The 18621-nt window shown below is 33.5% G+C and overlaps 1 protein-coding gene across 1 annotated transcript; it reads right to left on the bottom strand.

Annotated features, from left to right (window-relative positions):
* Positions 1–4259: 4259 nt before the first annotated feature.
* On the bottom strand, positions 4260–9753 carry si:dkeyp-75b4.8 (lipopolysaccharide-induced tumor necrosis factor-alpha factor homolog). Its single transcript, XM_059343482.1, has 4 exons — positions 9383–9753; positions 6888–6977; positions 5798–5987; positions 4260–4365 (listed from the first exon to the last, which is right to left on the bottom strand). The coding sequence occupies exons 1-4, from the start codon at positions 9519–9521 to the stop codon at positions 4260–4262; spliced, it is 525 nt and encodes a 174-aa protein (XP_059199465.1). The 5' UTR covers positions 9522–9753.
* Positions 9754–18621: the final 8868 nt, after the last annotated feature.

Here is an 18621-nt window from a genome sequence, read left to right as displayed (position 1 = left end):
TATTGCTGCGTCATGTTTATTCGATACAACATTGTGTTGCAGGGTTCAAATGACTGTCTGTTTGTTTGTGGCTCTGCAGTTTGTCAGCTATGTTCAGTGGGTTGATTTTAGCATCTACCAGCAATGACATCCTCCAGGAAGTTAATGCTAGTCAGCCAGGTGAGGAGCTGTCTATGATATCAGTCTTTATGCAAAACTAATCTTTCCTCTCTAAACTCTCAGGCAGGAGAGAGAGAGAGAGAGAGAGAGAGAGAGAGAGAGAGAGAGAGAGAATCAAGTATCAAGTTATTATCAAGAAAATGGATGAATGTATTTTCTCAAAATGTTGAACTGTTCCTTCAACCCTTAATAGGACACTCATTGAAATACTTGCAAATTCTTGAATATTGGAGGATATTACAAACTGCCAGAATGTGTAAAAAAAAAAAAAACATATGGACCCGGGAAAGGGGGGTAATGTTTTGAGAAAAAAGTGGAGAAAAAAGAAAAAAAAAAAAAAAAAAGAAAAAAGTAGCTTTTTCCCACTTTTTTCTTGTAAATCTGCAAATTTTTTCGCAAAATAACTTTTTTCTCGAAATATTACTTCAACTTTGTTTGTACGAATGTTTCTTGACGATTTTTTTCTCTAAATTTTTCATTTTTACATCGGAGGTCAAGGTCAATAAAGTTAATATTATTATAGTATTATCATACTGATTGGTAGCCTGATCTTTGCTGATTAGCTGGAAGAAATCCATGTGGTTAAGATACAAATCTGTTTAGAAGAAGGTAACTATTTATTCTTTTCAATAACATTAACCGCTTATCTGCAATCGGGTCACAGGGGGCTGGAGCCTATCCCAGCTGTCATTGGGCGAGAGGCGGGGTACACCCTGGACAGGGTGTCAGACTGACACATAGAGACAGACAGTCACACTCTCATTCACACCTACGGGCAATTAAGAGTCCCCAGTTAAACCTAAGTGCATGTTTTTGGATTGTGGGAGGAAGCCGGAGAACCCGGAGGGAACCCACGCTGACACGGGGAGAACATGCAAACTCCACACAGAAGAGCCGCAGGCAGGAGGCGAACCGGCGACCCTCTAGCTGTGAGGCGAGAGCGCTAACCACTACACCACCGTGTAGCCTATTTTTGTAGTTGTGTTTTTTTGGAGTTTTTGTAACTATTTATACTTTTCTTATTTCTAGTTATGATGGTTTGTCTTTCACCTTTTAAAAAAACAATTATAGACTTATACAGATTTATAAAAAGAAAAAACTCCTTAGTTAATGTTAGTTACCTGCAATACACTTAATTGTTTACGACATTACAAACCTGAACTGTTTGCAAGTAATTGACAATGACCATATTTAAAAACTCTTCGAAAAAAAACAAAAAAAACTCTTTTATAGTCAAAAGGATTATTTATGACACAGAATTGAACTTGGTAAACATTTTGTACAAGATACATTTGCGATACAGTTTAAAGGATTGAATAGTTTTTGTTTCTTGATAACATAATAACAATAAATCTGTCAATTTGAGTAAACTTATAAACATTTCTTTTACAGCAACCACAACCTGTAATATTTTACAAACTACATTAACTCTCTGTAATAAAAGTTCTGTCGATCACTTTGAGTTGTAGCAGGTTACAATCTGTGTTAATATTTAACAGATTGTACCTTAAAGGCCCTGCACACACACACACACACACACACACACACACACACACACTGGTTCAGCTGCGATTACATCAGGTCACTTCCATGTCGAATAAGAATGATAAAAGCTTCCTTTTCTTTTTACAGTCCTAACAAAGCTAATCACCTGTGCAGGTTTATCTTAAATGTGCAGGGCCTTTAAAAGAATATGCAGAAAAATAAATCAGAGTGTGTTTTCCAATCTACTTTGTTTGAATAACCAAAGAAAATCAGGTCTGGCATTCAAGTCGGGACAAGATGCCTCCTTCATTATTAAAGTAAACATTAATGTTAGCTCTATATAGATTAGATAAAGACTAATAACAAATATTTAGTTATTTAAATATTTAAATATAGAACATACAATTGTAAAATAAATGAAAACCATAAACAACACGATGCATTAAGTCTCTGGAATGGACATCATCTTGTTCACCATAAAATAAATGTCCTGTGTGTAGTCTGTACAACCGTTCTGCACACATAAGGGAAAATAAAGGTGTTTGCACATGCAGGGACGGATTTAGTATTCTCTTACTCTGCATCGATTTGAATTAAAACCCCCACAGTACATTCAAGCCTCATTTCCACTGCACGATTCGACTCTAATCGACTCGACTCACTTTTGGTTCCAGATGCTTTTCTTGATTTTGTTTTCTCAGAGATAGAAACCTCTTCAGTGTAGGTGAGACAGTCTTCTACCCCAAAAAATGTCCCCATGTGTTGTTTGTAGTTATCAGGCCTTTATTGGCTGCAGTAAATATGAAGGACACGAAGGCAGAAGGATATGGAGTATAAGGAATGACAAAGTCCACTTTACTTGTGTGAAACTAAAGCCAAAGTTATTACTTGAACTTCAATGTGTAGTAACATCTACTTCGTATGCTTTGTAAATGCCTATGCTAAACCTTACCATGTGCTTTTTTGTCCTGACCTTCAGGCAGTAGTTTTGTGCTTAATTAACCCTTTATCAGACAAAGAACTATATTTGGTGACTTCAGGTAATATTTTGAGAAAAAAGTTGCAAATTTACTAGATTAAAGTGGCAAATCTACAAGAAAAAAAGTCGCAGATTTAAGAGATTTTAAGTGGCAAATCTGTGCAAAAAAAGCTGCAGATTTACGAGAAAAAAGTGGGAAAAAAGCAACTTTTTTCTCCCGGATTCACCACTTTAAATCTCATAAATCTGCACATTTTTTTCTCGTAGATTTGCCACTTTAATCTCGTAGACTTTTTTCTCAAAATATTATTTTCGTATGTTGTTTTTTTTTACACATTCTGGCAGTATGTAATATCCTCCAATATTCTCTAGGGTTGAAATTTGGAATTTGCAAATATTTCAATGAGTGCCCTATTAAGGGTTAAAGTGGTGAATCTGGGAGAAAAAAGTTGAGAAAAAAGTTGCTTATTATTATCATATTTAAGGGGTTTGAATAAAAGACCTATGTGGTCCTGAGGTTTGGTTGGTTTGACTCCTGAGTTATGGTGTTGAATAATGGCAAGAAAAAGTTTTTGCAAAATATTATGACGTCATAATAACAGATTCAAGAACAGTTTCTTCCCAAAAGCAATAACAACCCTGAACTCTAATATGCACTGACTTTCCATATGGACTTTATTACTGTGCAATATTTCTTCGGCAATGTGCAATAATTTGTGCAATGAATTGTCCTTCAATGCCTATGTTTTACATTATATCTTATGTACTTTTTTTCCTTTACATTTACTTGCCTAAGTAGGTGTTTGTTTATGTTTATATTGTATATTTTTATGTATTTTATTCATTGTCGCACTGCTTTCTGGAGTCAGCTCTTAAATCTCAGTGTATAGTGACAATAAAGGCATTCTATTCTATTCTATTCTATTCAAACCTTTGAACTATTGAATATAAAATGGCATCACCTCGTCATTTTAAGTTATTTAATGTAAAGATAGTCGTGATTAGCAAACAAATTCTTGAGTTATTTCCCAAAAACGTATTTTGTGAAGTTACTGTGATCTTGACCTTCGACGTCTAAAATCAAATCAGGTTATCAGTGAGTGGTGACATAAAAGAGTGAGTCGTGTTGAGTAGAGCCGTACCACGCAGAAGAAGTGCGTCATCTTATGGGGGTCCAAGGTGCAGAAAGAGTTTTTGCCTACTTTTGTTTCTTAGTATTAGAAATGCTTGTGTGCTGTTGCCTCAAAAATGTTCATAAAAGTGTAATACATCTCAAAGAAAGATCATATATTAAAAAATGTAATATTCTTTGTATTATATACTCACCCGTATAGGTTAAAAGACAGGAATATTACCCCTCATAGTGAGAAGCAGAAGTGTATTTGAAATCAAACTGAAGTTTCTATTATAAATCGTGTGAAAACGTCCGTAGAAACTTCTTAAACACAAGCTGCTCCTCTGTCCATCTGTCTTCAGTGTGTGTACCAGGATACCCGGACATGTAGCTGGACACGTACCACTTCAACACACTTGTGCATCCCTGTATAGCTCGAGCAGTCAGCTGTTTAGATTCCTGCTTTTTATCCATGTTGTGACAAAAACATGCTCTGAGGGGAACGGGGAACAGGAGACAGTGTCATCTCCTGTGTGTGTGCACGTGGTTTCCACACCGCGGGCAGGAATGATGAGCATCTTTCAGGCTTTGGATCATAAAGGGAATCAGACAGCAACCGCAGATCAACCTGAAACACACACACAAACCAAGGTTATTATAGTTAACGAAATAACGAAAAATAGAATTGAAAAAAGATTTTCGTTAACTGAAATAAAAATAAAAACTAGAGTTTTAAAAAACGATAACTAACTGAAACTATATTGCGTGGTTACAAAACTAACTAAAACTAACTAAATTATATTAACACTATTATATATTATAGTGAAAATGTCCTTAGTTTTCGTTTTAGTCAACTTTTTTCATTCATAATTCAGTGTTTCCATTTGAACATGCAACACATGGTGAATATGTTTACTGAGACTGGGATGTTTACACTAGAACCAAAATTCAAAACTGTAAGAGTTAATAACCTTATTGGGGCTGAGATGGATAAACCAAAGGAAATAAAGGCAAAATTTATTATGACCACTTTGAATGTCGCACCCAACATATAGCCCATTACAAAAAAACTAAAACTAGCACTAAAACTAATAAAAACTAAACTAAAACTAAGCATTTTCAAAAAATAAAAACTAAACTAAAACTAGAAAACTCACTCTAAAAACTAACTAAAACTAACTGAATTTGAAAACAAAAATTCACCACGAAATTAAAACTAAAACTAATGAAAAATCCAAAACTATTATTACCTTGACACAAACACACACAGATGTTAAAGCTTGTTTAGCTCTCTGATGTTGACACATACATGATATTCTTAATTTCAGTTTATTTAATCAGCAGTGAGCTAAATTAAGAGGCATGTTTTACAAAAGTCTTACCTTTGTAAAACATCACCATGATGCTTTAAAATACTAAAATGTGGCACACAATAATTACAAGTAGACAGCAGTTAGTAATAATATAGTAAGTCAGAAAACGAGAAGGTGACCACTACTTCAGTCAATTAGTAGGCTACATATCTGCTTCTCTAAGTAAGCTAACACTAGCTAGCCTAGGATATATAGCATCAGGCCAAAAGTTTGGACACACCTTCTCATTCAATGTGTTTCCTTTATTTTCATGACTATTTACATTGTAGATTCATCAAAACTATAAATGAACACATGTGGAACTATGTACTTAACAAAAAAGTGTGAAATAACTGAAAACATGTCTTATATTCTAGTAAGCAAAGGGTGGCTACTTTGAGGAATCTAAAATACAAGACATGTTTTCAGTTATTTCACACTTTTTTGTTAAGTACATAATTCCATATGTGTTCATTTATAGTTTTGATGCCTTCAGTGAGAATCTACAATGTAAATAGTCAAGAAAATAAAGAAAAACGCATTGAATGAGAAGGTGTGTGTTCAAACTTTTGGCCTGTACTGTATAGCATCAGGGTATTGAAGTGAGCAAAGGTGCTAATAAATTCGATTTTTAGAAAAGGACAGAATGTGTGATTTATTTCGTTGTATATTTGTTTTAAAGCACATGAAACGTGCATCATGTCTTACCCCATCATTGAGAGGAGAAAGCATGTGCACCAGGCAGCCCGGCCAGGCACGTACACCACATCAGTGGTGACGCTGCGGTTGCAGTGTGGGCAGCGGACGAGACCGGGGACGTCCCCCAGGTGTGTCACTGAGACGGGAACAGGCTGAGGCTGAGAGACGACGGCTGCAGGCTGAGGCTGTCTGACACCGACTGTCATTCAGAGGGAAAGAGGAAGACATCAGGAGCAAAATAATATGAAAAAATATTATCCATTTTTTGAGTAATAGTAAAGATGAGGCTTTAACCCTTTATCAGGCGAAGAACTATATTTGGTAACTTCAGTGGATATCATCAGTATTTCGAGAAAAAAGTTTCAAATTTACTAGGTTAAGTGGCAAATCTACAAGAAAAAAAGTCGTAGATTTAAGAGATTTAAAGTGGCAAATCTGCATGAAAACAGTTGCAGATTTACAAGAAAAAAGTGTGAAAAAACAACTTTTTTCTCGCAGATTCACCACTTTAAATCTCATAAATCTGCACATTTTTTTTCTCGTAAATTTGCCACTTTAATCTCGTAGACTTTTTTCTCAAAATATTATTTTCGTATGTTTTTTTTACACATTCTAGCAGTAATATCCTCCAATATTCTCTCGGGTTGAAATTTGGAATTTGCAAGTATTTCAATGAGTGCCCTATTAACCCTTTATGAGGCAAAGAACTATATTTGGTAACTTCAGGTAATATTTCGAGAAAAAAGTTGCAAATTTACTAGATTAAAGTGGCAAATCTACAAGAAAAAAAGTCGCAGATTTAAGAGATTTAAAGTGGCAAATCTGCACGAAAAAAGTTGCAGATTTACAAGAAAAAAGTGTGAAAAAACAACTTTTTTCTCCCAGATTCACCACTTTAAATCTCATAAATCTGCACATTTTTATTCTCGTAAATTTGCCACTTTAACCTTATAAACTTTTTCCTCAAAATATTACCCCCCTCCCCCGGGGTCCGTATGTTTTTTTTTACACATTCTGGCAGAATGTAATATCCTCCAATATTCTCAAGGGTTGAAATATTTGCAAGTGTTTCAATGAGTGTCCTATTAAGGGTTAATACCTTGTGTAACTGGATGGATTATGGTCCCGTTGGTTTGTTGAGGTAACGTCGGCACCAACAGGACAGGAAAAGGACCCGGCTGGACTGTAACTAGAAATAAGAGGAGACATATTGTATTGTTATTAATTCTGTGTATTTTATTGTATTTTATTGCTGTATCTTTTCTATCTTTTTTGTGTCAAGGTGTCCTTGAGTGCCAAGAATGGCACCTCCAAATAAAATGTATTATTATTATTATTATTATTACAACTCCACATTAAATATGTAAACGCAGCTTCTTCTTTTTTCTTCTTTCAGCCCACCATCCAAACTACAACAACTTTTCTCTTTCCCCCAAAACGCAGCTTTACAAAACAGCCACCAGAGATTATAAATCCTAAACTCTTGTGTGTTTTTTCAGTATTCAGATCCCTTACCTAAGTAAAATGACTAATACCACACTACAGAATGACTCCACTACAAGTAAAAGTCCTGTTTTCAAAACTTACTTAGTAAAAGTACAAAAGTATCAACATCAAAATGTACTTAAAGTACCAAAAGTGAAAGTAATCATTATGTGGCATGGACCCACTCAGATTGTTAAATATATTCCATATATATTATTATTGCATTGTTATTTTTGATACATTTTTGTAAAAAGCGCTTTAATTTTGTAAAGACAGGGCTCGTTTTAACAACATAATTTACTGTTATGGATGTTGAATCACTTTAAATTGATCATATTTTTAATGTTAAGTGAAATACACGTACCTCCAAATTGTACTTAAGTACAGTACTTGAGTAAATGTACTTAGTTACATTCCACCACTGCTCACTAGTCCAGATTATACCTGCTTGTGTTTTTGAATAAATAAGTCAGTAACGCTTTATAATAAGGTCCTTGTAATAACCATTAATTAACAAGTAATAAGGCATTGTTCTCGCTTTAGATCCCTTTAGCTGCAAAAAGCATAGTTAACTGATAGTTAACTTATAATAGATGAGCAATAAAGTATATTTTAATATCAATAAGCAAACAAAAGATTAATAAAGGCATGGCAAAGACATAATGGGTGGGTTATGGTTGTTTGTAATGCTATTATGAAGAATTATAAGATACTCATGAGGCTTTTATTAATGTTCTTATTATACATCTCTTATAGCCTGCTATTAGCTGTATTATAATGCCATTATTAACACTTATATAGGCTTATAAACACACAGTAATGTTAATAAGCATCCTGTAAGGACTTACAAGGGCCTTATTACTTGTTAATTAATGGTTATTACAAGGACCTTAATATAAAGCGTTACCGATAAGTCTTCAATGTCCAGAGTTTTTTTCCATCATAATTTATGTATTTTGGGCTAGACCAGACTATATCTCTCCTGTCCAGATTATACTGTATGCAATGCTGTTCAGTAACTTGTAACCTGCCACACACACACACACACACACACACACACACACACACACACACACACACACACACACTCCGGTTATGTTTATTCTTGGGCTTCCAATCTACAAACCTGAGACCTTAACCCTTTATCAGGCAAAGAACTATATTTGGTAACTTCAGGTAAAATTTCGGGAAAAAAGTTGCAAATTTACTAGATTAAAGTGGCAAATCTACAAGAAAAAAGTTGCAAATTTAAGAGATTTAAAGTGGCAAATCTGTGCGAAAAAAGTCGCAGATTTACAAGAAAAAAAAGCAACTTTTTTCTCACAGATTCACCAATTTTAATCTCATAAATCTGTGCATTTTTTTCTCGTAGATTTGCCACTTTAATCTTGTAAACTTTATTCTCAAAATGTCATTTTTGTATGTTTTTTTTACACATTCTGGCAGTATGTAATATCCTCCAATATTCTCCAGGGTTGAAATTTGGAATTTGCAAGTGCCCTATTAAGGGTTAAAGTGGTGAATCTGGGAGAAAAAACAGTTTCCCACTTTTTCTCGTAAATCTGCGACTTTTTTCACGCAGATTTGCCACTTTAAATCTCTTTAATCTGCAACTTTTTTCTTGTAGATTTGCCACTTTAATCTAGTCAATTTGCAACTTTTTTCTCAAAATATTACCTAAAGTCACCAAATATAGTTCTTTGCCTGATAAAGGGTTAACAATACCTCCTTGTGTTTATCATGAATAAGGTAACTTGGGGGAATATTTAACTGGAATTAGTAATAAGTAATTAATATAATACAATTAGAGAAAATTGCGATCACATTTTGTGAGCTAATGCTTCATTGTAGTCTCCACTTGGTTAGTGTTCAACAGCATTAAAACTATTAAAATTGTTATTTTAGGTTGTTGAGAGGTTGTCAGCATAACAAATAAAATCAAAATTTAATATCTGAGTGTGTTTTTTTATTTTGAATTAAGATAGTTTAGCCAGACGGCTAAGGTCAACTCTTATAGGGCTGGAAGCATGGAAGTGTAGTTTGGATGAATACACCTGATGAGCTGTGAAAGAACTGGGAGAAAGAGAAAGCAGTGAGATTTAATCTTACCTGCTTCACCATAAGTGGGCGGAGGTGTTGGGGGGCGATAGAGGGAGGCGTCGTAGGAGGGCGGAGGGGGGACGTTGGATGCGACGGTGCTCAGAGCCGGAGGGTGGAGACGGGCCTCCTCATACGAAGGGGGTTCCATCAGGAGCTCATCCAGTCAAACAGGAAGCTGGTGATAACAAGCAGAGCATTTACATGTCATGCAAACACCTGATGGCATTTACTGCTGTAAAATCTGCCTTATTTTCTCTACATGAGTCTTTGAAGGATGTTATATTTTCTGTTAGTGAGAAGGATATTAAAAACTTGTAAGTATTTTAATGGATCACCCTAACCCTTGCTGCAAAGTTAAAGATCTGCACTGCAAAAAAGCCAACTTGTGTTTTTTGGCCTAAAACAGGGATTTAAGTTGGTAAAACTTGGAAATATAAATTATTGACATTTAGGGCAATAATGTAAGTTAGCACAACAAAGGAAGCCAGTTGTCTGCTCAAAAACAAGTTGGTGAGTTGTTGTTACTTATATCTTTAAGTTGGGGTTCACAACAAGGGACAATAGTTCTGATAACTCTTATTTCTTTGTTGTGAAATGCGGGAAAATGCAGTGAAATTTGGTCATTAGCAAAAGCTAGCGGCTAACTGATGCTAGCGGCTAACTGATGCTAGCTGCTAACTGATGCTAGCGGCTAACTGATGCTAGCGGCGCTGCTTGTTACAGCTACAAGAGTAGCCATTAGCGTATCAATGCTAACTCAACATTGTGGTCGCAACATTAGCTAACATTTCATAGCGGCGTTATAATCGTGCCAATTCAGCACATTACAGAAGTTAGCAGAAGTAAGGATTAAAAGTTATTACAATGTAAAATTATAAGTTAGTACAACTTACAGTTGAGTTGACAAAAATCTGAATTCAGAGTTGAGCAAACTCAAAAACAAAACTTAAAATATTTAGTTTAATTGTCCAACTTAAACTTTTTTTCAAAGTTTGTTGCCTTGAAATTTTGAGTTCACCCAACTTTTCTTTTTTTGCAGTGTAGTGTGCAGAATCGTCCTTATCTGTTCTATTGTTTACTACATCTCTTCGTATTATGTTATCTATCTATTCTTTGTGCAGCACTTTGGAAACCTTGTGTTTGCTAAAATTGTGCTATATAAATAAAGTGGATTGGATTGGATTGGATTTAGTGACATCTAGTGGTGACGTTGCAGATTACAACCAAATGAAAACCCTCACCCCTCCCTTTCCAAGCATGAAGCAGAACCTACAGTGGCCTTCAAATAACGTCAAAATGCAAAAGGCCCTTTATAGAGCCAGCATTTGGTTTGTACCGACTTTGTGGAAGAGAACTTCCTCCCTATGGAGATAAAAACGGCTCATTCTCAGCCAACAAAAACACTTCTTAGGTTCAGTTGATTATACATGAACGAACATTCATACGTGACATTAGCAGGTGTCAGTTAATTCTGTTGATTGCTTTGATCTGATTGCCTTTGATCTTTGATGTGATTAAAACACAAAATGACTAAAAAAAAAGACACAAAATGACAAAAAAAAGGAAACAAAATGACCAAAAAATACACAAATTGACCACAAAATGACCAAAAAAGACACTAAATGACCATAAAAAGACACAAAATGACCCCAAAAAAAAGACTAAAACACATTAACACATGAACACTTTAACACAGTGGAGACAGAGCTGATTTCCAAAATGATTTGGCGACCCCCAGAAATCATCTCGCAACCCCAATTGGGGTCCCGACCCAAAGGTTGAGAATACCTGACTTAAACAACTGCCTCAAAATCAAGGACGCATTTATATTTAATACATTTTATCACACACAGGTAACTTTATGCGATTTTCACAACACACACACACACACAAATGCGCGTGTAAGCGTGCACACTCCTCCAGATACACGTTTCACATACACACACACACACACACACACACACATTTTGAGGTTAAAGGGCATAGTTTGAAATCTCTGAAGAATCTCATCATAGTGTACACACACCGGCAGTAGCCCCCGTGGCTCTTTCAGAATTTCCCCAGAGGAAATTTTCTAGTTTTAGTTTTTTATCTTTCTGTTTGGCAAAAAAGTTTGTTAGAAACAAGTTCCCAACAAAAGCAAAAAGCAAAGGGGGTTAAAAGCCGAATAAGGTTTTTGGTAAATCCAGTTGGGGGATTTCTTTTTAAGGATTTCACAACACAAAACAATAAAACATGTCTTTGAACAGCTTCCTCACAAACAACTGTTGCAATCAGGAACATGTGTCACAAGACTGTCTGCTGAGTCACGTAGATCTGGAATTTAGATTTCTAATGTAATGTTTGAAATATGTGCTCAACCACGTGCTTCCTTTTCCCTTTACTACGACATGACATCTTCCCTGCTGCCTTTAGTTAGTTTGTTACTGACTAACATTTATTCTTTCTACCAGTCCTCCTGTGTTTTCGAGGCCAAATGTCACGTTGCAGAAGCTGAAATCTGCAGCTCTAAATCAGCTGTGGGAGTGACAGGCATCATCTCCTCCCTCCACTGCTGCACATCAAACAATAGAGAGGAACACTCAAGATCACTGTGTCGCCACCAGAGCAGTGATTTAAAGTGACAGTGTCCAAATAAAACAACACAATCTGCAGCGTTACAGGATAGTTAGCATAAAGAGAGCAGATATCTTGTCAATTTCTTCTCTTACAAACTGTGCTGATACATTATTATTATCAATAACTTTTAAAGTTGAAATGTGAAAGTTTGATTTCCATGTTTGATAACAATGACTAAACAGAAAAACAATGCACACCCATTACATAAGAAGGTGTGTAGAGGAATGAAGAGTAGTTTCAAAGTTGCAAACAAACTCGAGCACATTGTCTAACAATACAAATATAGATTCATGTGCAACATTTTAGTGCGTACCTGGTGAAAGTCTAGAACCAAGACCTAACAAATAAATATTCAGACCTGCTGGAGTTTGTTTGCCACCACTGAATATGCAGAAAAAGTAAAATTTAACAATCTAGAACAATATGTACACAGAGATACAAACAGAGTAGATTGAGAGAAACTGTAAAGCAATCCCTAAATGTTAAAACACTCTTTTACAAGTCAAGTAGAAAAGTCTTAGCATAAAAAAAACTAAATTATTTACTTAAAACCTATTTATTTTATTTTCAGGCTTTCTTTTTTACTTTTTTACCCTTTTATTTGTCTTTTTTTTTTATCTCTAACTCTGTTTTGGATTGAGCTTTTATTACTTTTTTATTCTATTTTATTTTATTGTTTTACTGTTTTTAGTATTTTATTGTTTTCATTGTTTTTATTTATACCTATTTGTGTATGATGTATTCTATTTTAATAACTGTACAGCACTTTGGTCAACCGAGGTTGTTTTTTAAATGTGCTCTATAAATAAACTTTGACTTAAATAAAAGTACTCTTTATTCAGAATTGTACATTTCAGATAATGTTATGTCATTGTATTTTATTAGGGAGGTATTACACTTTAATGTTGCAGCTGCTAAATAAGGACCATACTTTATTAGTTGATTTATATAATATGAATCTGCATAATGTCTAATACATTATGTAGAAGTAGATACAGGGGAAATTTCAATAAAACATATTTTACTCTTATTTAATTGATTTTAAGTACCTGCATTTTTGCAATAATGAAATAAGTACTTAGATCTTTTACTTAAGTAAAATTAGCAATACCAAAGTGTAGAAATACTAGAAATCTTACTTCAGTAAAAGTTCAAAAGTACAAAGCATTTTTAGAAAAGTGTATATTCAATTATTGTATTTCAGTTACGTAAAAATCACTTTAATGTTGCAGCCGGTAAAGGAGGAGCTAATTGTAAGTACCATATATACTGCTGGGCAGTAATACTATAATATTATATCATAGTATATTAGTTTATTCAAATGTTGAATTACACTGTAAAAAAAAAGATAAACAATAGCTACTCAATAAAATTGAGGCAACAGATTGGACGCAATATTATTAATTAAATATAAAGTTCAGTTAGTAACAACTTAACAGGAAGTGACTGTCAAATAAAATATTATATTTATTGTGGTCAAAATAAGTAGATTCTATCTCAAACATTTTATATTAAAGTTACTTAAACAACCGCCTCAAAACCAAGGACGCATTCATATTTAATACATTTTATCAAATATATTAAGTAAAATGAAATGAGTACAGAATAATTTATTACAGTGAATATTTAATATTTTTTGATTTATGAGAAAAAAATCTTATATTAAACGGTAAAAAAGTTTAATAAAATTGTGGAGAAAAAAAAATCGCAAATTTGTGACCAAAAAATCTAAAAAAAATGGTTGACGAGATTAAAGTGGCAAATCTGCAGATTTATGAGATTTAAAGTGGTGAATAAAGTGAAATAAGTAGATTCTATCTCAAACATTTTTATATTAAAGTTACTTAAACAACTGCCTCAAAACCAAGGACGCATTCATATTTAATACATTTTATCAAATATATTAAGAAAAATGAAATGACTACAGAATAATTTATTACAGTGAATATTTAATATTTTTTAATTTATGAGAAAAAAAATCTCATATTAACGGTAAAAAAGTTACAAATTTGTGGAAAAAAAAATCTCAAAAAATGGGTGACGAGATTAAAGTGGCAAATCTACGAGAAACAAAAAAAGCACAGATTTATGAGATTTCAAGTGGTGAATAAAGTGAAATAAGTAGATTCTGTCGCAAACATTTTTATATTAAAATTACTTAAACAACTGCCTCAAAACCAAGGACGCATTTATATTTAATACATTTTTTATCAAATATATTAAGTAAAATGAAATTACTACAGAACAATTTATTACAGTGTAATAATCTGAATCTACAAAGTTCTTAGTCAAACACAGTGTATGTAGTGGAGTAAGAAGTACAATTGGCCCCCAAAATGTAAAGGAGTAGAAGTTTAAAGTGCATTAAAAAAGTACAAAAACATCAAAATAATACTCACTATCATCCTGACTCAGCTGAAATACTCCTAACACAGTCATGACAGTATGAACACCGTTACTGCTGAGTCATCCTTCACTGTTTTTAGAGGAAAAAAAAGGTGTTTTCATGCCAATAAGTCAGCTAAAAACAGCAGTAAATCAGCCGTGTGACCCACCTGCTGAGAGCAGCCCAGGAGATCAGCTCTCATCAGTTTCTTCTCTCTTATGTAAACATCCAAAGCTGTCGTATCTGATCCAAACAGGCCTGCGCCACAAACAAACAAACAAACTGTGTGTCCTTCTTCACTAATTAAACAGTGTGATGTGTGATGTGATTTATCAGAGCGGTAGTTTTACCTGGGACAGATGAGGAAGCTCGGCAGGCAGGAGGAAACGTGTCCCATGTTGGTGAGAGTGGTGACATCACAGCCTGCTGAACCTGTTCTCGTCTGGAATTAGAAACATTTTACTTCACAGCGACAGGAAACCAAACCCTCTTTACCTGCTCAACAAACTCACCTTCTCCCCCCCAAGTATGACAAAGTATGCAAGTATGCAATCTCACTCTCTGCTAGCTCTTTGTTTATTTATTTATTTATTTCAGCAGTTACCAAGCTATACACTGTAAAAAAAAGATAAACAATAGCTACTCAATGAAATTGAGGCAACAGATTGCACGCAATATTATTAATTAAATACAAAGTTCAGTTAATAACAACTTAACAGGAAGTGACTGTCGAATAAAATATTATATTTATTGTGGTCAAAATAATTATTTAAACAACTGCCTCAAAATCAAGGACGCATTTATATTTACGGTAAAAAAAAGTTACCGTTAAAAAATCTCAAATTTGTGACCAAAAAATCTAAAAAAAAAAGGTAAAAAAATTGACAACATTAAAGTGGCAAATCTACAGAAAAAATGCACAGATTTATGTGATTTAAAGTGGTGAATAAAGTGAAATTAGTAGATTCTATCTCAAACATTTTTATTTTAAAGTTACTTACTTATATATATATATATATATATATATATATATATATATATATATATATATATATATATGAAACACTTTTTAAAAAATAAAATATTTGGTCTGTTTTTATTTGATTAACTTATACGTGTTTTTCTTTTTTTACACAACTATACTATTATATAATATATGACATAATATGATATATAACACTTTTTAAAAAATAAAATATTTTGGGGTGTGTTTTCATTTTATTAACTTCTAAACTTGTGCTGTGCCAAAAAACACCCTTGTTCCAGACAATAATTCACAACTTCAACAATTAAACAAATAAAATTGAATGATTTAAATTAAAATGTGTTAAAATTCTTCAAAACCTAAAACTAACACTACCTGATGATGTTAACAACATACTGCTTGCATTTCTGGGGGGTTTAAAACATACTTTTTTTTTTACACAACTATACTATTATATAATATATGACATAATATGATATGTAGCATTTTTTTTTAAATAAAATATTTTGGGGTATGTTTTCATTTAATAACTTAATAAAAAAAACACCCTTGTCCCAGACAATTAATTAATAAATGTATAAATGACTCATAAAATAGGTGTAAAATTTGACTACAATAATATTTTTTGTTTTTAAATATATTTTTATTAAAAAGTAAATATATTAAAGTTTTTCATTTATTTTTGAAAACTCGATAGCGAAACAATGTCGGATTCACCATAAAAATCAATGCAATGTCTTCTTTACTCCAGTAAAAACAAAAGGTAAAAACCAGTTCTTCTGTCTTGTCAGTGCCTACAGCTCCCATAATGCATCTTGACTTCTGACAGCTGAGTCACAGGGTTTGTTGTGTTATTACCAGCTAATGTAGCCTGGAGCTGGAGAAGAGGCTCCTGCTGCAGACGTCAGGTGAGTTCAGCTCTTTATAGCTGCTCAGCCTCGGGGCTTCACTCGTTTTCAAACTTGCTTGAAACGTTTTTCGACCTCAAGTGACATAACTTCATCACAATAAACATTTTACAGCTTCTCACGGAAGAAAACTGAAGAAAATGTTTACCTTCTTGCTTATGTCATTGTGTTTTCTAGACATAATTAAGATTAAAAGTATTGTTTTCACTTACACAGATTGTGATTTATTATATATATATATATATATATATATATATATATGTTAACATATATATATATATATATGTTATACTCTTAATGCGTAGTGTTAATAAACAAAGTGTATATTGGGTAATACATGGATGTACATTGAGATATAATAATTAGTTTTAGTTTTAATTTTGTTGTGAATGTTTGTTTTCAAATTCAGTTAGTTTTAATGAGTTTTTAGAGTGAGTTTGCTAGCTTTAGTTAATTTTTTACCAGTTTTAGTTTTTTGTAATGGGGTATTTGTTGGGTGGGAGATTAAAAGAGGTCACAGTAAATTCTGCCTTTATTTCTTTGCCTGATCCATCTTCATTATGCATGAAAAAAGTTGACAAAGACGAAAACGAAGGACGTTTTCACTATAATTTTAGTTAGTTTTGTAACCACACAATACAGTTTTCTACAAATCATTATCATGTAACCTTTAACCCTTAAAACAAAGTCTGAAATCTCAAAAAAGCCTTTGAAGAAGTGAGGACCGGCAAGAATGTCCTCACTTTGCAAAAATGTCCTCACTCTGTTGGTTAAAAACGTGTCCTGGTCCTCACTATGTAGGAAATACAAGAACACACACACACAAACACACACACACACACACACACACACACACACACACACACACACACACACACACACACACAGATGGTTCTTTAAATTTAAATTTTATAACTTTTCTGCTCCTGGTTACCCATATGATGTTTACTGACGACTTCAGTTGTTGACATTTTAATTATTTTTATTGGAATGACTCAAAAACTACTTATACTATAACTACTTATAGTATTTCCATTTATGTAACTTTATACTTATACTCCAATACATTTTAGAGGCAAATATTGCACTTTTTACTCCGTTACATTAAGCATTTAGTTACTTTTCAGGTCAAGATTTAACATGAAAAACATGATCAGTTTAAAATAATTACACTTTCTTTTAAATTAAACCACGTAACAGTATATTAAGTAGTTAAAACAGTAAAATGCTGCTTATATAAATGCATCAATAATAATAATAATAATAATAATCGGATAATATATTTGGAATATATAAAAAAATCTGAGTGGGTCCATTCTGCACAACGAGTTCTTTTCCTTTTGATACTTTAAGTACATTTTGATGCTGATACTTTTGTACTTTTACGGAAGTTAGTTTTGAATTCAGGACTTTTACTTGTAGTGTAGTCATTTCACAGTGTGGTATTAGTACGTTTACTTCAGTAAGGGATCTGATTACTTTTTCCACCACTGGTTTCATTTAACTATCATCAGGATTAAATGTCTGTTTGCTGATGACTGTCTCTGCTATACTTACAATGAGACATTATGTTCATTTTCTGAATCACACATGTATTTTGAGGTTAAACTACAATATGTTTACATGCTTTAATGTTAAAAAAACACATGATTTTTCTCATACCACCTGTCTAAATAAACCTGTATTGACTCTGGGCCTGAAACGCTCAGGTTACTGTAAGCCCTTCTCCAAACAGAACCAGTCTGCTCTGATTGGTGTGCAAGAAAAACACAGTGAACTTTTGCAAAGGAAGTTCTCAAGCTGCATGTGACTTTTTTCCACATATGTTAACGTAAAGTAAGGGAATACTTCTTCCAACACTGGTTGGCAGGCACTACAGGTGCAAAAAAAGTGCTTAAAATGAGTTTCTTATATAATTTAAGTGCTAATTAGCAAATGCTAGTATGCCACATTAAACATGACATACATTTATTCATATGAACAACTGCATGTTATTCTGTCCCCTTGTTTCTCCTCCGTCTTTGTTCTGCTCAGTTTGTGCTCATAAATGCACCGCTGCACCTCCTTTTATCAATCTATCATTATTCACTGCACTCGTCTGTCTTGATGTCACTCAGGAATGAAAAACAAAACTTTTGTTCTTTTATTTTTCTCTGAATCTTCTTCCTCCTCTTTGTTTCTTTTGGCTCCGTTTCTTCACTTCACGTTTGTCTCTAAATCTCTTCCTTCTCAGCATTTAATCTCTTTATCTATAATTGTTTTTCCACTGTTGCCTTTCATAACTACGGTGGCCCTGAAGTGCAAATCATAACGGCAAATCAGAAAACACAACAACAAATCAAGAAACACA

This window comes from Centropristis striata, chromosome 1, assembly GCF_030273125.1.
Source record: "Centropristis striata isolate RG_2023a ecotype Rhode Island chromosome 1, C.striata_1.0, whole genome shotgun sequence".
Lineage (NCBI taxonomy): Eukaryota > Metazoa > Chordata > Actinopteri > Perciformes > Serranidae > Centropristis > Centropristis striata.
Note: the sequence above shows the minus strand (reverse complement) of the source record. Positions and strands in the feature narration are given on the sequence as shown.